The sequence below is a fragment of the Corapipo altera genome, unplaced genomic scaffold (genome assembly GCF_003945725.1).
Source record: "Corapipo altera isolate COAL_440 unplaced genomic scaffold, ASM394572v1 78, whole genome shotgun sequence".
NCBI classification, from domain to species: Eukaryota; Metazoa; Chordata; class Aves; order Passeriformes; family Pipridae; genus Corapipo; species Corapipo altera.
Window position 1 is genome coordinate 1414771 of NW_020884904.1, and position 23034 is coordinate 1437804.

At 41.1% G+C, this 23034-nt stretch overlaps 1 protein-coding gene across 5 annotated transcripts in view; it reads right to left on the minus strand.

The window, feature by feature from the left end:
• Positions 1-820: 820 nt before the first annotated feature.
• Positions 821-23034, minus strand: part of TEAD1 (TEA domain transcription factor 1) — a 157342-nt gene continuing 135128 nt past the window's right edge. For all 5 annotated transcript variants that reach the window (XM_027651159.1, XM_027651157.1, XM_027651158.1 and 2 more), the window contains 4 exons: positions 19434-19607; positions 8500-8640; positions 7380-7532; positions 821-6701 (listed from right to left, as the gene is read on the minus strand). In XM_027651159.1, coding sequence (XP_027506960.1) covers positions 6588-6701; positions 7380-7532; positions 8500-8640; positions 19434-19607 — 582 coding nt within the window. In that variant the 3' untranslated portion in view covers positions 821-6587. The remainder of the gene's footprint in view (positions 6702-7379; positions 7533-8499; positions 8641-19433; positions 19608-23034) is intronic.

Genomic DNA, 23034 nt, shown 5'->3' on the forward strand with positions numbered 1-23034 from the left:
CCCAAAAGGAGAATTGGGGAGTATGGGAGGGGCATGTGGTTTATTCAAAAGCCACTGCTCCCCTTTTGAAGAAGAGATGAGCCAGATGTACTTTTTTTTTCCCCTCTGCCAATTCCTGGTAATTTTCCCATTGATTTCAGTTGATCCAGGATATCCCTCTTATTCTCTTTTCCTTTCTCTGTTTTTTTTTTTTCCTAGCTAGGTGATTACACTTCGTGAATGACAGAGACTATTTGATCTTGCTTCTTCCTCTCATCATACTGGGTACAGCAGGCAGTTCAGGGACAAGTGGTTCAAGGAAAACAAGAAACCTATCTCTTGAAAGGATATCACATTTTTAGGACCTCAGTTCCTGCAGAGTAGGACAGTTCCCACCGTCCTGGAAGAAACATCTCAACCTCAGGTAACTAGCGTGCTCCTCTCTCAGCTGTAGTTGCCAAGTCAGTGATGTATTTGGAACCATTTATTATGTAAGATTTTGAACAGGTCATTCCTGCTCCTGGAATAAAGGGGCTTGGGTGGCTTTTTCCATTTTAACAGTACAGTTTAACTGCTGTTTCAAAACCACTGTTTCTTTAGTAAGACACACAAGCTAGAGGAAGGATTATGGACTCCTGGTTGAACAGAGCTTCCAGATGTGCCACTTCCTCGAGTACCATCCCTACAGGTTTTTGTAAACCCTGTTGGATGTCCTTTGTACCCTTAGGAAGTTACAGAGATATTGCTGCAAGTCAGGCCTTGTGCTCTTTTGGAAAATAGTATTGAAAGTTAAACCCGGCATTAAAAACACATCGATGTAAGAGATTAAGATAAATGCACAAAACACTTTCATTGTCTTTATTTTCAATCGATACTGTATGAATACAAAGTTTCTAGAAAGCTACAAAAATTCTACCACTTTATCAAGAAGGCATCAAAATGTGTCACTTTGCAAAGACATGAAAACACCTGCAGTAACCGACACAAAAATAGCATTTTTAGAGTGATGAAATAATTGCACTTAACTGTCATGGATATTAAAGTTATCACACATATGTACCGCGAAAGCTAGAATACATTTTTTTTTTTTTACAAAGCACTTTATAAAAAAATTCTCTGCACACAAAACCTATAATTTTCATATTACTATCATACTAAAGATAAATTCACTTTAAAGCCAACACTTAAAACATTTTAAACAAAAAAAAAAAAAGGTACCAGTACCTACACACAGACAATAACAAATACAAGAATACTGTACTGCCAAGAGGTTTGACTGAAACTCCTTTTGAAAGCTTCTGCAAATATGTTAAGAAAACATTGGAGAACATTCAGTTTTTTTCCAAGAGCCTTCCCTCACTGTCTAACCTAGAGGTACTTTACCATCAAAAGGCAAGTTCTACATCAAAAGTTACCAGCAGCAGTACAATATTAAAGTAACCACTGACCATATATGAATATGCTTAAGTCACAAACCCATTTTATACACATTACACAAATAAACATAAAGTGAGAATTCCATTAAGTCATTTACAAATGTGAACAAATGCACATGGCAAAAAAACCCCAAAACAAAACAAAAACCCAACCTGTTTTACATAAAATGTACTGAAGAATTAAAGGCTATTCAGGTTTTCAATGTTATAAAATTCTTTTGTCTTTTTTTTTTCAGGCACATATTGTATTTTTTGTCTGCAGTCATGAGCCTGAATCAAAGGCCCATAAAACAAAACAAAACAAAACAAAAACATATATTCTGTAAGGAGGTAACAGGGATCCATCTCCTTTTAGTCAACTGAGTGCATTTAAGATTTAATTTACACACTGAAACTAATGACATGATCTCAGCAAGAATGACCTGAAAAGTTAAAAGATGAAGATGTCCGAAGTGTTTCTTGTACTTTGACTTATCCAGCCTCAATCTTTTTTTAGGGGGCTAAACATCTTGTTATGAAAGGTAAAGGAGGGGGGGGGGAAGAGATCATCCTGAGAAAAGTACAAAACTGGATTCTATTATACACATCTGCTGTGTGACCGGGCACGTGTATCAGTGTATTCAGCACGGGTCAAGGAAAGGAGTTTCTCAGTGTGACTGACCGAGTGCTCCAGGAAAACTCCAAGGGGAACTGCTTCAGGAAGCAAGTACACCCCAGGACCCACAGTGGAAAAATAAATAGATACGGATTACTACGTCAAATGCTGTATCTGCCCCGAAGTGGCCAGTTACTTACATTCAACATTAATGTACACCCTTCATTATTCCCAGTAGCCCATCCCATGGAGGTCTAATGGAAGAAGCTACTGCCAAACTTACTGAGCTGTAGCTGCGGGAGAAAGGGAAAGTGAGAAACAGGCATTATGTCTGCAATTCCTTCAAAATAGTGGTGCAGTACCTAAATAAAAATGGTCTGGAATTCAAGTAAGTAAAACTACATTTGTTAGTAGTAATTTTTAACAGCCCCAAATGGTACCATTATTCTTATTTCAACGAGACAGAGGTGTAGTTTATCACAAATATTGACTAGTACAGCTGCAATGTTTGGCAATAACTGAAAATGTTTTGCTCTGCTTGTGGGGCTAAAGTGTCTTTGCCCTACCTCAGTCTCATTGTGTTCAACAGGATTACTCGTCTTATAGAGGTAAGTGAGATTTAGACCTTGAAGGAATAACAAAAATAATATTTTAGAGAAAGGGAACTTGAATTATCACAATATTTACCACACAGTGTCACAATATTTCTCTATATAAAAAGTTAATCTTAGTTTTCATCAAATACTTTAAAAATCAAGTTAAAATTGTATTCACAACTATATAATCCCTCTGACAGCTTTTGGTTTTGCTGATATTTGTTCTTTCTAACATTGTTTTCTTAAAATCTTGCTCCTCTTCCCATCAATTTCAGTTGTAGTGTACAGTATGGCCCCCGTTCACAGAAGGTATCAAATACAGACACGTTATTAAGAGGAGCTAATTTTTTTTATCAAGACATCATCTGGGAGATAAACAAAACAACCCTGTGTTTTGAATCGTGCTGGCCAGAGTTTCTCTAACAGCACCTTCATCCACAACGCTCACACTCAACATTTCAATGCTTAAAAACACACAATTCCATTTTCCCTATAGCTGTTCTCAGTTCTCCATTTTCATCTTCGTTTATGCAGCTGACTTTCAGCGCGCACAACATTGTAAACAAAATCTTGTGTCTAAACAAAGAATCTTCACAGATACTGAAATATTATTAGAGGAGATCAGTGAAGTCATGTCTGTCCACTGAAATTCTGCAGTATATGGATCTCTCATTTATGCAGATGCGTGACTGGATGAAGAGAATATAAACGTGAATATTTTCATTTTTATATCACAGACAAATCAGTTGCTGGATTGCAATGCTGTCAGAAATGGCAAACAGTAGATTATTCTTCAGCAGGCTGATCATTAGCAAAATCACTTTGCTATGAATGGTGCTCTTTTGTGAATGGAGGCCTGTAGATTCAACTTATTCCAATAAACCAAAGGCATTACGGTGATAACTAAATATTTTTGGTCTCTCTACAAATTGTCATTATTATGGCAGCACTTTTCTAAGCTGGAATTTCAAACCAAAGGCACTTTCATGCTAGAGTGCAGAAGAGTCACAATTAATTATTTGGTCATGAAATTTAAAAAGGCAGCATTTATTAATACAATTCACTTTTTCACGGAGAACTAAGAATCTGTAACCTTTCCTTTTGGTATAGGCATTTATCTGCGTAGGAATGGGACTGACTTGTACAGACAGTTGGTTTAGACCAAGCAGTCAAAGAGTAATAATTTTTCTGTGGGAAAAAATACAGATATTTTAAAAATGGAACCAATTAATAAAACAACATATAAAATTTATGTTAAGAGGCTAAAGGTTCTTCTAATATAATGCTAAGGCACTGCATATTGTAATGCTTTGGCAGCTCTCAATTAAAAGGTTCCTACAAAAAAGTAACAGTAACAAGATAAGTACTTCCAGCTTACAAAAGAGCTCACAGTTTACAGGCAGCCTGTTGGACTACACACCCCACACTCAACAGTTGAAGGATTAAGGCTTTTAAGAATTAACATATACAGGGTATGGATCATTTACAGAAGTGTAAAGAAAAGACGATGGAAGTAGTTTCCCTAATATTACATATGTGAACACCAATAAACATTGTGACTGTTTATACCCTATAGTTATGGCATATGTAGTGTGTCAGACTCTATTAAAAAAACCTGTACCTGGTTTTGCAAATTGACTTACATACTTTATATGCCTTAAAGAGTTTGCTTGTTATCAAACAAACAAAAAAAAAATTAAAAAAAAAATCACCAAACCCACAATTCAAACCCTAAATAAAAGACAACTTTAGAACAAAAAAACAAAGTAGTTTTTGACTTGTAACACCAAGTGCTTAGAATAAAGGGCTACCGTTAGGCTGTTACAATGCAGTGCTTTTCCTGATGTGATTGTTAGTGTTAAAAATGAGCAGTAAAAGAGACTTTACCATGGACATATTTCTCTGTTCAGTTCGCAGAATATAAAACTGAAAGATCATCAGCCCTAATATCCACAAGCAGGTAACAGCTAGACATCACAGCAATCATCCACCTACCAGAGTCAGATCAGAGGCAGGCTGAGGAACTAAAGCAGTTGCCCTTCCCCTCCGTGGTGTTTGCATCGCTCTCTAACCCGAGGCCTCACCAGTGCTGAGTCTGAACCTGGTCTGATGCAGACATACAGCGACCCACTACCTCATCTAGGCTCTGTTCTAGTCTGGATAACTCAACAATGGGCAATTCTAACAGAGTACTATGCAGGCACATGATATAAAAAAACACCAAACCAAATAACTTTTTTTTTTGAAGACTACAGCACTGGGAGTAAATTCTACACTGTTGTACACTGCACTGTTTGTAAAAGGGTAGGGAGGAGGGACCTGCTAAATGTTAACTTCTTTGATTCAGGACTACAAAAGACCTTCCCAAGAACCCTCTTTGCTGATACCTCATGACTGATCTCTAAGGTGGCTTGTGCTTGGTCGGGCAGCCCTCAGCCTTTCAGACAAAGGTTTCACATGAGAACCCGCTGCTGGCCCAGCACCTGCCCAAAAAACTGCTTGGGCAACTGAGGGGCTGTGCTGGGCTGCAGCAGGAGAGAAGAAACAGGGCAACACTCTCTGATGTGACCAGGAGGAATGAGACTACTACTCTCACACGTGCTACCTCAGACAATCACTCACACCCACATCCATGGTTCAAATCCTTACAGTATTAAAATATCTCCAGCTGTACTTCACTTCCTGGAGTCTTCCCTGAATATATCAGAAGGATGAATACTACCACATCTGGATGCAAAAGGACAGCAGACCCCACGTGGTACGTATGTGTCTGTTTTGTGTAAAGGTCTTGGCCAGTCAGAACTGGAGAGACAACTGGGGGAGGTGTAAGAGCACCATGACTGAGAGGAAAAGGAGAAAAAAAAAAAAATCTCCACTTTCCAATCTTCTTTGCCTGATTGTTGGTTGTGATTTTCTAGCATCTCATAGATATTAAAGCTGTTGATCCTTTCAGAGTTGTACATACTCTTCTTTCAAACATGTTAGTGTTTTGCTTTCTGTTAACGAATTACTTGATGCTGTCGCAATGTCAGTTGTTTCCATTCATCTGTTCATTTCAGAGTTGCAAGTTTTTTGCTCAACTTATTAGAAAACATAGTTGTCCATATAAAATATAACTGCACACACAAGACTACATATAATGCAAGTCTAAATCTTCAGTATTTACCTACTTATTGCAAAATGAGCCATCTTTTTCATTAAATAATCAAATTTTCATATTAGTACAATACAACTTTATACTCTTTTAAAATACACTAGATATGTTAGGGGTAAGGGATGATGTTTTCTTTCTCTGCAATACCTGTTTGAAAGTTTAATGGATTAGAAGATTAGTTTTAGCGTCGAGAAAAAAATACAAAATTTGCCTAATTTTAGGACCTGTCTGTTTCCATCAGGCATTTCTTAAGGCTATATTTTTCATTTGGTTTCAAACAGAAAAATGTTTCATTTTAAAAAATAATTTAGTGAATTACATTCGTCCATATCTTCCACCCTAATTAGTTACAAAGATAATTCTATAAAGATTATTAACTTTGCGTACTCATTTACAGTTATAGCTAAAGATTCATTTCAATTTCACTTGCATTGTAAAACAAGTATTTCATGTTGGAAAAAAACCCAAAATAAATTCTTATAAACGCTGTCAGTTTTTCCCCATGGCAAATGCTCTGTCATACATTTTTCTATCAGAATTAAAAATAGGCCTCCACAGACAGAGGCATTAGGTTCTTAAATACAGTCTTCCCAAAGAACTGTGGTTTACAAATTTGAAGAACACTTAGTTTTAGAAATAATTTTTACAACTGTACCAGAATTTCACAGCTACAATTATATATGAACACATTAAAAATGACTTCACTAAAACAGGATTTAGAAAAATGTGGGTGAAAGTTGGGCCAGAGGCACTGCCACTTAGTGTTTGAGGTTTACAGTCTGTGTTTTGATAAAGAAGTGAAATGAAGTGTATATATAAATAACTGCTCAGTCCTTTACAAGCCGGTAGATATGATGCTGTGCTCCATGTTCGCTGTTCGACACTTCGAATACACAAGCCATGCAGAGCAGGGTTTCTTGTGTATCCCTGTTTGTTACCACCTGTTTGGGGGAAGGAAGAGGGAGATTGGACATTACACAATTGGAACCACCAGGGCTGAAACAAGAAACGACCCTTATCACCTTGTGTTCTCTTGCCAAAGGGAGCTGGGCAGGGAGAACACGGCCCTGTGCTTGCAGCTCCACACCTTCCCTGTGCTGCCAGCTCTCGGTTCTGAGCGAATCCTCAGCTTGGCTGAGGTGCCACTGCACTGAAAACAAGCTGGGTAACTGATGAAACCAGCTTAAAGGACACTACACCGACCATTCTTTGTGCTTTAAATCACCTGTTGGGCGTTAACTGCCTGTTTTCCCCACCCAAGAACTAATTAACCCCACTGATATTTGTGGTATTGTAGCCCAGTCTCAGTAAGAACACATGGTATGGTTCAAAGTTACTGCCTCAGGCTCCCTACAAACACCAGACTTGTGTGGAAAAAAAAAGAGAGAAGTAAGCTGAATTTGTGGAAAATAACAAAGATGTTTGTTCATGTTCACAGCCAGCTGAGCCTTTTCATCCCAAGCATCTATAGTGCCTAGAGTATCATTCTGAAGTCAGTGGGATGGCTTGTCTAGCAAGCAACATGACTAAGGGATCTGCAAACTGGTTCTCAACATTACAAGCTAAGCAAGACATGCAAAGCCTGAGAGTATTTTAGAAATGGAAAAGTGAGTCCATACCAATAAAATTGTAAAGTTTTCCAACACGCTGTTCATCATGTATTTCTCGGGTAAATGTTTCAGCTTGTGTATGAAGTTGATCATATATTCACACATTGGAGAGCGATTTATCCTGTACACGAATCGGCCATTCTCAAACCTTGCATATTCAGTCTGAAAAAATAAGAAAGAGCATTTAGAAAGTGACCACTAAATCTGTTTTTTTTCTTTCTTTGTGTAGACAGAAAAAAGAGAAAGTGGCTCACACACACACACACCTACTTGCTGACTCCCTGCCTGAGCTGTGCAGTGCCCTGCTAAAAATTCAAGGGCCCTTAATTATTAAAAATTACAGTATCACTACTTGTTCTCTAACCTGTGAATTGACAAACTGAACACATGAGGATTACAGAACGGAAAGTCCAAGTTGAGTAAAAAATCATATTAGGTAGAAAACTTTGTGGTAAGATGATTTTACAGCAAGTATGAGGCATCTATCTGCAAAGGGAACAGCAAAAATAAGTTTATATATTTATGCTTAAGTATACACATAAAACATTGATATATTATTGCATGATTTAGTAGGCAATTTATGAACTACAGAAAGATGCAAGACTATAGGTGGAAGAAAACCAGGCTGACTTAGATTGCAGGGGCTCATAAAGGGCTGAAGGAGGGTAAGGCTGTGACTCTTGGACTCCAGCTGCCCAGCTACCAATTGCTCAGATGAGCTACTCAGTGGCTTGTGAGGATTTTTTGCTTTCTCTAAGCTTGGAATAATGGAAATGGTTAAAACCTTTTTTATGGTCACCATGGTTAGAAAACACATTTCATGTAAGAAGGACATGAACAGTGACCAGGACATCTATAAAGGCTCAACCTACAGCTCTAGGCTAAAATTCCCACACAAAAACTGTACTGCAGATAACAGATGTGGGTGTGGGGCTTATTACCACTCACACATGGGTTAAAATGAACCCAAACGCTGCTGGGAAGGAAAATATTCTTTCAGGAAGGATTAGAGGGAGGAAGGAAGGAAGGAAAAACCAGGTAAGATCAAGTAAAGACAAGAGAGAGAAAAGCCCAAGTAAAATAAAAGGGAACCAGAGCAACACCCCACATATCCCATCACAACACCCACCTCTACTTTTTCTACTACTTGCTTTCCAAATGAACAGACTTTGGTGGAACAGGTGATTGTCATGTTTTCTGAGCTCTCGTACTGACTAGTGACTCCGTAAAATGCTCCTGTATCATCCTGGATGTTGCAGTTTAAGTCAGCCTGTTGGGAAAAAGGGATAGATGGTGAAGATTTTATTTTTCACTTGACAATGTCGGTAGCATAAGCTGTCATTAGTTCACTGTTCTTTTCAGAAATAAGGGGGATGGTTTTGTGGTGACCAGCAACAGCAGAAAAGGTCTGTCAGGGAAGTACCTGCCTAACTGTTGCAGCAAAACCATAGGAAAGCAGCAATTTATTCAAGTTTTACACAATAAAAGATGACCCATCATTTCTCTGGGCTACAGGTGATGTTCTTGTCTGGCAGATAGCTGATGGAAATCCCTGAAGCTCCGGAGTCAACCCCTCTGGAGGGAACTTGCCTTGCGGTCTCAAATCCAACCGAGCCACCCCACTCCGGAGAGGCCATAGCTCACTTTCTCCTTTTCCTTTCTTAAAGCAACAGAATCCTCCTGGCAAAGGGAGACAGCTGCACAACACAGGATCGATCTCTGATAAGACTGTCAGGCCATATGGCGTTGATTCAGTAAAATACTTGACTTCAGGGAGCCGTGTGACGCAACCCGCCGGCCGCACGTGAGCCGTGTGCGCAGAGCCGTGCCTGCCCACCAATAAATACTGCTGGGAGTGTTTGCTTTCCTCCAGCATTTCTCTGCAGCCTCAGTAACTACCCAGCTGCCTTTGATATCTAGCAACGGGGACCGAGACTTGCAGCATCAAGTGAGGAACAGCGCTACCTTTAATTATTTACGCCCAAACCCAAGTCCTGCGCACAGCGGGATTAATTTGGCTACAAAGCAACCACACGGGTCACCTGCTGAATCCGACCTTCCCGGGCCTGCAGCAGCGCTGAAGCTGTTCTGCCACTGTGCTCTTTGACATCATCAATCCATTTTCAAAAGTCCTCTACTTAAAAGCGCGCTAATATGGATACAGGCAGAGTCCAGGGATACGCACAGCTGGATTTGTTGATTCAGGCATTAGCTCTGCTGACATCTTTGGTGCCCAAGGAGAGAGCGGGCAGGGTTTTCTTTTTATGTGGAAATAGCTGATCAGCTACTGCAGTGTGACAGCTATGAATTGCCTGAATTTTTAAGTTACTCCAAGATGAGCATTTTACCAGGGAAATACACTTTCGCGACTGTTTCACTTGCAAGTGTCTTGCTCTGTTTGGTTTTATTGCTAATATAGAAATGGAACACAAAATACTTAACAGGTACCTTCGTGTCTACCTCGAAACTTTTTAAAAAACCAGTTTACAGGTATGTTTATGTATGCCCCATCCCTGGAAGTGTTCAAGGCCAGGTTGGACGAGGCTTTGAGCAACCTGGTCTAGTAGGAGGTGTCCCTGCCCAGGGCAGGGGGGTTGGAACTAGATGATCTCTAAGGTTTCTTCTGACCCAAACCATTCTATGATTCTAGAGTGGAGCATTCAGTATAGTTCAGGTCATTTGTAACTGCTATTTAATTTTTAACCCGGCAACGGCTCATTAATTCTACTCAGTGTCTGCAGCCCTTATTTGTGGTACCGCGTTCTGAGGCAACATGCTGATAATGGCACATACTGAGGTAGTTTGTGGTACACAGAAGACACAGGTCTAAGATTACTTGGGGCTGGCTTTGTAAATTAATCAGTGGAGCAGTCTCCTGAGGTTTACACACAGTAACACAAATAGCCCCGTAGTCACGTATTTTGCATAACAGAAAGAAATCCTATCACTGCTACACCTTTTTTCTTGCACCTGCTTTGCAGTGAGGTCAGCAGTTAATGTTTAATGTGCGTCTAAAGCGGTGTTTTCACAGCGAGCTGTAAGAAATTGTTCCGAGCTGATAGTAAATAAACAATTTGCCATCACAGCTGGCTTGAAATTGAAACATGACAAACATCTAAACACGACAAACTGTAGCATCCACCAGCCATGCCACAGCTGCTCCACTGGAATTTCTGAAGAATAGGGATTTCTGCTGAAAAAACTACACTGTTGTAGTTAATAATAATAATAATAATTATAATAGGAGTAATCTCTTAAAATGGGGCTATTCCTGCTGCTACCACAGTTTTACTAGCTAGTAAATTACAGTTTTACTAGCAAAACATTTTCTTTTTTTCCTTTCAGATATAAGCAAAATATTTAAGAAATCATAACTAAACCACTCCTCATAATTTCATGTTGTCAAAAGAGTCAACCACATAGACCTTTCACTTCAAGCTGCAATAACAACCATTTACAGAATAAAAAAAGAATAACATTTTATCTGCTGCCTTTTGATTTTGAAGCCCACTGAAAAAAATATCTAATTGTTGTATTTACGTGCTGACATTTAACCTGGAAATGTAACATATGTGGCCATCTGGCACCCTGTTGTTTACTCCCACAGCTCTTCCAGCTCTTGCTGAAGTCACCAGGAGGCCTGTGTACACAAAACATGCAGGCTGGGGCCCTGATGTTTGAATGAAGAACACTTGAAACTATCTCTCAATTGTCATGATTTACTCTTATGCAATCACAATGCTGTTGCAAAAGTCCCATGATGGTAATATAGATGTGTATTATCTTTATCTACTTATTTGCTCTTCTTTTTTTTTTTTTTTTTTTGAGTCTAACACACAATAAAAGTGCTTTCAAAGAAGGACAGAATTTTGTTAGCAACAGTTTTCATTGTCAACTAATTACAGATTGTTGAGAGCTGAAGCTTTAAGACTCTTCAAAATAGTCTAACACCAACATAAAATTCATAGGAGTTGGCAAGCAAATACTCTTAAATGAAGGCTTCACCAAAGCCTCTTTTAGTACTGAAACAATTTTGTCTATTCTTACATACTAAACCAAGTCTTTCCCCTCAGTTTGGGTTCAAACTTTCTGACTAGAGGCTGAGCACATGAGCACTGGGCAGGAGTTTGTATCACTGCGAAGAGGGGATTGTCACATCAAGGCAATACTCTGGACCAGGTGTTGAAAGCTTTGTTCCATGCTGAATCATGAGAAAGGAAGGAAAGACTGTCACTGCTGGTAAAATACAAACCTTTGGTTAAAACATTATGGTGAAGGATTTAATTATACTGTTATGGCTTAAACAGTAAGGAGTTCATCTGAACACGTCCATCTGAAAGTTGAATTATATTTCTTGAACTGATGAAAGAGTTTATGAGACACACATCCCCCCACAGCACTGCTGTGGCTGTGAGAGTTGTAGGTGCAGCTTTGAGTGGGAAAAAGGTGATGTGTTATACATGAATACCCTGGTCTTCAGCTTTAGCTCTTTACTACAGTATTGATTCCAGGGTTTGTGTCTACATCTTAGAAAGGATGTTGGAAAATTGGAAAGTGTTCAGAAAAGCGTTACAAGAATGATTTCAGGTCTGGAAAACATCCTTTGTAGTGAATGACTAATGAAACTCCATCTACTTACTTTTTCCAAGGGAAGTTTTTCCATAACTTTGTCATAGCCTGCAAGTTGCTACACGGGGAAGAGTCTTCTGATAGATTAAATCTTGCAGAAAAGGACATTAAAAGGCAGAAAGCTAAAGCTACGCAAGAGCAAGATGAGAAACAAGGCAGGGGCTGGTAACCCTGATGGCAATGGAACGCTGGCATAATTTCAGATGTGGGGGAATCACCACTACTTGGGGTCTTTTTTAACCAACCAAATATCTAACTGAAAGGGATGCTCTAGTTCAAGTAGGCTTACTGTCCAAAGGCAGGCATCACTTAGTGAGGCTCATAGCCTGTATTACAGAACAGGTAAGGCTAGATAAATATAATAACAACAAAATTGAAACACAGGAATGTATCTTATTAGCCTTCTCCTCATACTTTCCTTCTTCAATGATCCCTGTGAAAAACAGCCAAGCATCTGGAGTGCTGTGCTTGCAGCCTCTCGTGCTGCTACCAGCTCTGCCTCATTATTTCCTTGGTGCTCTGCCTCTAGCTGTTCTCTTGCATGTCAGATTCAGGTTGCAAGTCTTCCTGGGCTGTAAACCGGCTTTTCCTTCTGTACAGCTTCTCATGCAACTGTTCTCTGGCTCTGGAAGTTGGGGTTGGTGAGCACTGCTGCAGCATATACAGATAAATAACATTTTGAATGGTGCCTTCAATTATACTGGCATGATTTCAAATATTATGGCATTTCAAACATTATGAGCACGTGTGATGAACAGGAGTCCATTTACCCACTGAGTTTTAAAATACAAGATCAATACAATTTAGGGGAAAAAAACCCCAACAACTTAAAAACACAAATGGAATTTGCTTCCAAGAGTAAAACTCTAATTTTGATTTATTTCCGAGCACTGAGTTTTATATTAGCTGAATGCATTTTGAGGTGGGAGAGGCACTCAGCTTTCTGGCATCCTCTCTGCAGCGTTTGTGCAAGAGCATGATTAATTCATTAATAAAGCACAGCTTGTCAATGGGTAGCACTGGAAATATTACATATTAAGAGCACCAAGTGTTCAGCGTGCTGCGTGGAGAAGCCTCTGCCAGTGTGCTGGAGCAAGCACCTAAACAGAGCTGGCTGCAACCAAAATAAAGAGTTCAAAAAATAAGCCAAAATATCTTCCCATTCCTCTCCCAAGGGCTCTCAGGCTCTGTGCTACGGGCAGGGGCAGAGGGTAGAGCACTTGTGTAATAATAACAGCTTTGGCTAACAAAAGAGCAACTCCAGCAAAAACCGCTGAGAAGAGTCTAAATCCTTCCTGCTGAGTAGAAGGAAAACAGCACCTACTGGAAACAGTGGGATTTGGGGAGGGCCAGGACAATTTACACTGGCACTCGGTCGTTAACATGAAGCACGTTAAGGTCACTTATTAACAAGGTATAGGTTTGAACAACTGCTGACTGCGGGGAGGTGTGTTACTCATATGACCGCGCCGTGCCTCCCCCCTCCTCCTCTCCGAAGAGCGATCAAAGAGCAGGGATTCCAAATTGTGAAGCAATTTTTTCCAGCGGGAGCATCTGGGCCGTTGGCACGCTCCTCCGTGAGCTTTACCCTGCAGCTCAGGAATTGTGGCCAGGTCTGCCACATGGTTGGGCTCGTGATGGACAGGCCAAGCTGCTCCGGCTTCCCAGCTGCTCGGCCTCTTCCACTCATTATCCGGCCCCCGGCGCTTAATGCCCTCGCATCAATTTGTGAGGGGGTCCTCCTCGAGCACCACGTGAGCTCCCTGTGGCAGAGAGGCTTTGCGATGGGGAAAAGAAAATGGATGTCTGCTTTCTCCCATATCTAATTTGTTTTGCATACATTTGCATGCTGGCCATAGACCCATTCACATCACGGGGCCCATTTGTGAGCCGCAGATCATTTGCCAGTCAAGCTGGTGAGAGTGTGTGTGTGTGTGTGTGTGTGTGTGTGGAGGGAAATCCAAGATTCTGGATTATGCAATATAAATTACATATAAAAATAGAAAGGAGGGGGGGAAAAAAAAGGCAGTTGCCACAATTGTGCGTGTGTGAACGAAGGGCACAAAGAATCTCTGCACCTTTTAAGACGGCTGGAGGCACATGGGGATAAATTCAGGAGGGGGTGGGAGGAGACCACAGGCACAAGCCATTCTGAACACTGATTACATGGGTAAATTGTTTGTTCCAGTGTATCACAAAGAGAAGGAGCATTATTTTTCATGCCACAGCTGTTTTGAATAAGAATAGGAATAAACTTAACTATCCTCCTCATGTTACTTACCACTAATTATGGCATATATTTACATCTATAAAACAGTGAAATTTTGGGAGACATAATTTAATGTCCCTTTATTGTGTAGATTCCTTTATTTCCATCCCACATTTGAATTTCAAAAATGTTTAGGACTTCAAAGCATCTTTAAAAGCTTGCCCTAATTATAATATGCATTACTTTCTAAAACTCCTAGTTTGCATTGCAGATTCCTGCAAATAGAGGCATTCATTTTAAACATCAATTAATATCATCCACGCATCTTCAGATGAGTTTGAGTCTTTATTTCAGAGTTGTGGTGAGCTCTGACTAAGCTTTCCTCAGTTAGAAGAACAGTTCAAGCTACAGCAAACATTTAAAATTAAGTCAGTGGAATCAGATCTACAGAAAGCCTGACAGCCCAACATTAATTTATATCAGTTGTTTTTTTCTTACGTCATCCATGAGAAAACACCCTTTCTCCTTTCAGATGTCTGATGAACTAGCACTAGATAGGGCAAGTTATGGAGCCAGCAAAGCTGCAGGGGGATAAAGGGAGGTACAGAGCCTGCTGGAATCCATGGAGATGGATGTGAGCATAACAGCAGAGTCAAAATAAAGATGTCTGTTGGAGATGTGGCTGAGAGGCACTGGATTCAAAAGGGAGGTGGTGTGAGTGGGACAAACAGCCCATCAGCAGGAGGGTGGATTTCTGAGGGGCAGAGCACTGGGCATCAGCACAATGGGCCAAAAAGGCAAGGCCAGCAACATTGTCTTGGGGTAAAGCTGGAAAAGCAATTGATCATTTAGTTTGAACTCCTTTAGGAGGCCTAAGTGTATTGTTTAGCATTAGAGAATTTAAGAATAGTACTGAGTAATCAGTGGGGCCAGCATTAGATATCAACATGAGTAGAACTTTAACCAATAAAAGAAACCAACAGAGGCACCGTGTGTTTACTTAGCTTTTAGACAGGTTAATCAGAACTTCAAAGACCAGAAAACTTTGGGGCTATTCCCAAGTCACAAAAACAGTTTAAGTACGAACTAACCAAGAGGTTTGTTGATGTTACTCTAAGGTTAGACTGCATGGGTCATACCTGGTTGTTTTACATAGATTGGGCTTATTTTGGTAGTGACTATGGCAAGAGAAGCAGCACCGTGCACTCAGCCTGCACCCAAGGAAAGGTTTCATCTGTGGATATTCACCAGCCTTCTCTGAATTCCACATCATCAGTGTTCTAGGACATAACTTTTACATTAATTCAGGAATATTTATTTTCATTTTAATTTTATAGCCCTCTAATCTCCAGTTTCATATCGCTGTCACACAAACTTCCTGTGCCATATCATTAGGATGTTGTTCCTTATTGTGCTGAGTGCACAATATACCACATAAAGCTCCCACTATCTATTACTGTAATTGTCTGTCTCTGCAGTGATTTCCCTGAGCTCTGTAGTTCCCAGTGACTACCTGGGGTAGAACAGAGGAACGGAGTCACTGCATTCAAGGTGCAAGACAAGGACCAGGGAATTGCATTGCAGGGCTGTAAGGTTGGGTGTTTGAGGTGGTGTATAAGGACTTCCTGCACTGTTAGGTAGGAAGAGGCCCACAGGTGTGACATTGAGGTGGGTAAGAAGACCGAAGCCAGAAGCTCACCCATTCCCAACACCAGGTTGTATTTCACGTGAGATACAACCTGTATGAACCAACAAAGCTCTGCAAAGCAAAGCACACTTTTTTTTTACTCCATTCCGGTGCTGCCTTGCAAAGTCAACTACAAAAGTGCCAAATGTCTTCTTGCAAGACCTCAGACCTTTCCCTCCCACTTTTTTTTGTAATCAAACATTATTACTGAAACCAAGAAAACAGGGAAAACCGTGCTGCTGAAAAGCCTCAAGCAGAACTAAATGGGAAAGAGCAAGGGTAATAGCTCTTTCCAGATACCAGAGCTCATCTGCTATCTGCTTTAGTCATCTTCACTGCATGTACTCATCTGTGGTCTTCCTGTTTCCCATCTTTCCATTCCCCAGTAGGTTTAATGTCTGAGCAAAATACCCTTTGTTCTGCCTCCAGAGACATACCAGCTTCTCTTAAATCCATTTGCAGGGTCACCATCCCTTCTGGCATCGAATTCTCACCTTCACTTTCAAGCTTCTCATGCCACAACATTCTCCTGCTTCCCTTCTCTGGTTTGCCTTGACTTCTTTCACTCAGACCCTGTTTTCCTTGCATTGATTCTCCTCAGAGAGCTTTCACACCTGTACTGTTTTGCCCAACCAAAATACATGTTCCTTTTTCACCCATGTTACAGTTAGATTCCACCAAAACCTGGACTGTCACTGTCACTGGTGCCAGGATGCACAAGCTTACACTGCTGAGCAAACTATTGATGGCTAAATGACAGTGAAGGAGGAAAACAGGAAGGATGGGGAGGGGGAAATGGTAAAATAAATGGTGAGAGAGAGTATTGGGGGCTAAGAAATCCCCACAAAAATGGGAATGGCATCCTTTTTGCTGAAGAAAAGTCCTATTGGGGTGAAAGAAATAAAGGACAGTGAGCTGACCCTTTAGGATCTAAGTCTCATGACTAATTACACAGCCATCCTCTGTTTTTCCTACACATATTTCTAGATATGTGTAGGACTTGGGGGGCACTCGTGTGAAGTTTATTCCTGGAAGAGTATTCATCATGACTCTTGCTACACTCAAACACAACCCCAGGCAACTCTCTCTGCCTCACTCGATGAGAGAGAAAAATCCACCAGCCTATTGTAAGGTCATGGCTCAGGAAGGCATTCTCACCACATTTTTAATGTATAACTCAGAAAGATGTTAGCACTGTATGTTTTTTAATCTTTAAGTTAATACAACACAAAATTGTATTAAAAGACCATTATGTTAGAAGGCACAGTGAGGTTAGGAAATGTTGGATTGAAGTTGCCTGCACATCCTGACTGCTGAACTGTATCATGTCATAGTCTTTAGCTACACAACTGCACACTTGCCCTCTGAGCATCTATGCAACATGTCTTTGTTATTTTGTAGCCCAGCCCCTGTTCCCTGAATACCACTCAAACCCTGTGCTGAACACAGAATTATTCATTTTATAAAGGCCTTTTTTGCATGGCATTCTCTTGATTCCTCATAAACAGCCATGAGTCTGATTTGTCAGTGACCACCTGAGGTGAATGGGTGGTATCACCCCCATGTTACAGATGTGGAACTGGGACAGGAGTGTTAAAGGTGTGCACTGCTTGTAGGAGATGAAGCAGAGAAGGCTGACACTTGAATTGTCAAAATCAGGAGTACAACACAGACCTTAATGATCCAAAGAAGATCTCTACTGGCTTTAGATACTAATCTTTGAGCATTCAGCATGCCTGAAAATCAGTTTCCAGATGGAGAAAAAGTAGAATGTATAATATATCAATTACCATATCACAAATCTCTGCTGCATCCACATCTAGTATAAAGTCTGAGGCTTATCATTCTCTGTGGGAAATGAGAACAGGCAAGTGAGGTGACATTCAGTTTTTGCCAGAAGGTTTCACAAGTATTTATCGTTCAAGGTTGATAGGTGAGATGATGGTCCTCAGCTGAAGCCAAAGTTTTGCAAGGAAATGTATTTACAGACCCTTCACTCCAAGCTCTATTCCTCTGGGGCCATATTTCTTCTGCCTTTATGCTTGTCCTGTTCCCACCTCTTACATAGCTGTTTCTGCTGTGTGACTTCATCCCTATGTTTCCCTGCAGGATCGTTATCCCAAATGGTCTCTCTTCCCACCGCCTCCCACTTTTTGACCCTACGTTTTCATCTGCCTGTTCCAGGTCACCGATGCCTGATGTGTTTCTGCTCCCACTTCTCTGCTGTCTCCTTGTCCTGGCCTCTTTGCTCAGCCAGTCCTCAAATACTCAGTCTACAGCTCCCATGCCCAGTTTTAAGTCCCATGAATTCCTCAGTGGGTTTCTTCTGCAGTCCAGCACAGCCCCTACTCAGTGGTTTATCCATTCCACACCCAGATTTGAGAAAAGTCTCCCTCAATCCAGTTTCCAGTTCTAAATCTTGTCCTACAGAAACTCTTGGAAAGATATGAAGTCTGGGGTATTTACAAGGTGCAGAGTATTTCAAGTCACATGGATAAACACCAGGAAATCTGATCATAAGCAGTGGTTCCACATCAACCTTTTCTGGTTTCAGCCTTAACCTGTCTACCTTCCAATTAAACCTTCAGTATGTCCCTTTGACTGAGGCTTTAAAAGACAAATTTAAAATGCTTAGATGATAATTGTAGCTATGAAAAGGAGTATACCACAAAAAGATACCCCAACAAATTAGTGAGTAGAAAAAGCTTCAGCATAAGCATAAGGTTCAGTCTACAGATTTGCTGATCCTTTTGGGTGAAACTTTTAGTAGTTTAGTGGTGGACTTGGCCATGTTAAGCTACTGGTTGGACTCAATGATCTTAGAGGCCTTTCCAAACCTAAATGATTTTATGACTCTATGACTGTATCGCTAACATGAGTTTTGTAAATACACGAAGAAAAATCTGATGTATCAATGAAGTTTATCACAACTAGATCAATATACAACATGTCAGCCCTCCATTGGTATTATTTTTTCACTCTTTCTCACAGCTGACATGAACAGGTATAAGCTTTGGAGCAGAGTCTCATGGCTGACTAACAAAAAGGCATGGGGAAAGCAGATGAGCTGTAGCAAACAAACAAATAAGAGGTTTAAGAAAACCCCTGGCATCCTTCCAGGCTCAGTTCAAATCCTGCTTGGTCCTCTTTGCTTAAGCATGGGCTAGTGGTAGGACTGACACTTGCACTACTTGCGTTTGGAGTTGAACATCTGAAACGCTAAAAAAGCAGGCCCTGTTCCTATGCCTTCCCCGCTTTTCCATGGACCACTAGATGGCAGTTCCCCATTTCCAAACGGGGGCTCTTGGTACCTGTTGGCTCCTGCCCTGCAGCTGTGTCAAGCAGAGTGGAGGCACATCTGCCTTTGCTGCACACACTTGTGGGGAGCTGTCAACAAGAGTGGCTCCGAGCCAGCGTCCCACCTGAAGGGTAAACAGCTTTGCCCTCATGCACGACAACGGGAAAAACTTCCACAAAACTAAACACCAAACACAGGCCTCATCGACAAGAGAGGTCCTCCACGTCGTGTCTTACTCACCCAGAATTTTACGAGGAAGAAAGCGTTCTGAGGCCCCTTCCCAAACAGTTCCTTTAGACCGCCCTTCTTTTCAGGAAATTTGTCATAAATCTGACGAATGTCCACCGACTCAAGCAACGGGTCACTGTAAGAATGGTTAGCGTGTCCAATGTGTACGAAGAGGTGTTTATTGTACTGCAAGAAAGAAACAGGAAAATCAGTGCTGCAGGAAAAGAACAGAGGTTTGTTATGGTAGAGGTCTGTGTGTGCTCTTTGACGGATTAAATGACTCACACATTACTCCCGGGACTGTGATTTTCTGCAGTATGATTTCCGTGAACAACTTCAGTGATTGTGTCACAGACCCTTGTGAACAAGGGTCAACATCAGAAAAACCTCTGTCCCTACTGCAAACCCCAAAGCACGGCTGTCTTCAGGGGGGTAATTTACACTGAAAGACCCAGGGGCAGCACGGTGATAAAGAGTGCTTCACTGAGCATAACAAGATGAACATGCTCATGAGGAAAGCCTATTTCTGCCTCTTTAAACAGTGGCTTTTAATGTCCTGTGACCTCAGAGCCTGAATTTCTGCTTGTGCCACGGAGCCCCACATGTACACACCTCCTGTTTATCTATTAAAAAGGCCCAAACCTCTATCTATAGCATATGCTAATGCCACTCAACTAAAAGAGATGAAAGGGATTTTCTTTTCACTCCTGAATGACAGTAACAAGAAGGCCAGTTACTCTGTGTTGCTGTTCCTATGGACATGGTCCTCATTGTATGTCCTCCAGTATTTCGACCCATGTAATATTAAAGAGCCAAACTTTTACCCCTTCCCTCGGGACCTTGCTCCATAGATGACCATCTCTGCCAAAATACATTCAACTTTAATTTCCCATTTCTACTTCATCCCATCGCACCTCATTGCAATCACAGGAATCACCTTGGCAATGCCTTTCCTGCCTGAGGGAAATCCTTGGCCCAGTGAAGTCAACAGCAGCCTCCTGAGGAGTCCAATATGGTCCTTTAGGAGCTGCCATTTCTCCAACCAAAATGAAAGTGGAAGGATGAACCCCGAAGACCCTCCACCAGTCAATCAGCACCTCCCTTGGTCAAGTGTGCAGAGTGAAGGAGCTCGAGAGTGACAGGATTGAACACTGAGGGTTTTAACTATGCAGATTACAAAACATTTTGCTAACTCAGTTAAAGGAAAGCTTATATGCAGTCAAGAAACACCAGGAAACCCTGTCACATTGAACAGATGCTGTACATAAGGGGCAATTCCCAAAAGCTAAGCACAAATAAAATATTTAAAACCCCAAAGCAAACCTCATTTAAGCCATTTTGTTTACAGTGTACCTGCCGAATGAACACATTGAAATGACAAATCTAAATGAATTGGACAACCACTCAGAGCCTTCCTGCAGTGTGAGCAGAGTCTTCTCTAGCAGATGTCCAAAACTCTGGGGAAAAGGAAATGGACTGGCTAAATTTCTGCACTTAGGAAATGAAATTGAAATCTATTAAAAAATCATCTAGCACAGTAAAATCTGAATTTAGAACCAGAGAACACTCATCTGTGTATGCCAAAAATGAGATACAGTACATGTTTTTTTACAGGGTTGTATTTCTGTTTTAATTTTGTGGAAAGAAAAAGGGAAGTGTAACATCCTATTAAGGTGTTTGCACAAGCAAGCTGAAATCTGAGGTCACTGATTCCATGGATTTCCCTTACAGCCTCTTTCAGAGAATGCCATCCGAGCTTCCTCTGTGCACAAGTGGAAAATGTGCCCAGCTTTTAGTCAGTGCATGTGGAGCCCCAAAGGGGCAGAGCTGACCAGAAGAAGCTGTTTCTCCCTTGAAGAAAACAGGCATGGCAGAGAAATAGCAGGTGACTGGGAGCTGGATGCATGTTCATAGAGGAGAGTGTGCCAGCACACCCTCCCCCAGCACTGGTTTTGCTTGCAAACTAAACAGGACACAGGAACTCATTGTACTAGTTGGCAACCACGAGTGCCTACCACAACAGTGCTCCTGGTCAGTTCTAGCAGGTCACTTCAGCCAGCAGTGGCAAAAGTGGACTAAGGAGAGATTTTAACATGAGAAAACAAAAAAACCCAAATAAATGCAAAGTAATTTGAGGAAAGCATCATGGTTCCAAGTTTTGGGGTTTTGACACATATTCAGCTTGCAGTGCTGCGAGTATAGAACTTAAAAAGTCATATTGAACATTTTTTAATTGTCTTGCTCACTACTGAAAAACTTAGATCTCAGTAAAATGTATCTGCACTCCACATACCTTGGAACTGCCAGAAGCACTAGAAAGGGAGTCTGCTCCTCTTGCTTTCCTGGGCTACCAGGGGTGAAGTGCAGTAGGACAGGACATGGGCTCGGTACCTGAACAAGGTTATCAGTGGAAGTCTATCTGCATTCAGGAAAACATCTCCATTTTTCAAGGAGAATGATGAGAATTCCCCAGCAGAGACAAGCACTTCAGCCTACTCAGAAAAATTAAACCGAAGCCTTTCCCTTCCCAGCACCCCCACAGCCTGCCTAGGCATGCCCAGCAGTTGTGCTCTCCCTGGGGATGTGAGATGCCCCTAAGCATCTCTCTGGTCTCTCTCATTCAGAGTAAGGGCTTGAAAAACCACCCCCACCATTAGAGGCCGGGTCATTATTTATTTTGGGGTTGTTTCCTCTCAGTCTTTCCTGCTGGAGTTGTTCCATGTTGTACAAATAACCACATTTTTATAGAATTGAGGGCTCAGATTCTCCTGTGACCAGGAAAACGTCCTCCTCCCCAAAAGCGTATCTCTCTCCCAGGCCCAAAAGTGGCTATGGAGTGAAGGGGGAAGGGGAGAGTTGCATTTTACAGTTTGGCAACTCCAAGTTCCCAAGGCAATTCATACACTGTAACTTATTCTGCAAACCAGGAAAACCTACAAATTGCTCAGTATCCAAACTTCAGTAAAAGAAAACATATTTATAGGGACATGGAGCATGAAATCTCAATACTCTTTAAATACAAAAGGAAAGTTAAAGGCAGCTGCAAAGCTACCACAGTTGTCTGCAGAGCTCGCCAAAGTACCAGATGCTGCTGCAGCAAAATTTTTGAGGGGGTACAGTGGGACAGATGGTATGACATCACCTGACAACATTCTTAGGACAGAAATGTTTATTTTGGTATTGCAATGTGTGATCATTTTCTCCTTATGTTGCTGCAATTCCTATGCTAAGTACAATCATTACTAACCTAATTAGACATGGCATATTCCTACGAACTAACAAACAATAATGTGATATTTGGAGCACGGTAAATCGATACTGAAATGATCCTTATCGTTTTTATACAAACATGCTCTGTGACAGGAATTGATGCACAGATAAAAGCAAAGAAGCTAAGTTTTATGCCTGTATTTTTGAGCCCATTAGTGCCTGAAAAGCTTAAAACCATGTTCATTATATAGAGAATTCACTGTTGTTTTAGACTGAGTATTCCAGAGTCACTGAAGTACATTAGGGGTTGACGAATTTACTCATGCTACAGCATTTAAAGGATTTGCATCTGGCATCAGGGCAGTAAGGTGCTTTAGATGCTGTAGACCACGATAGGTCAAAT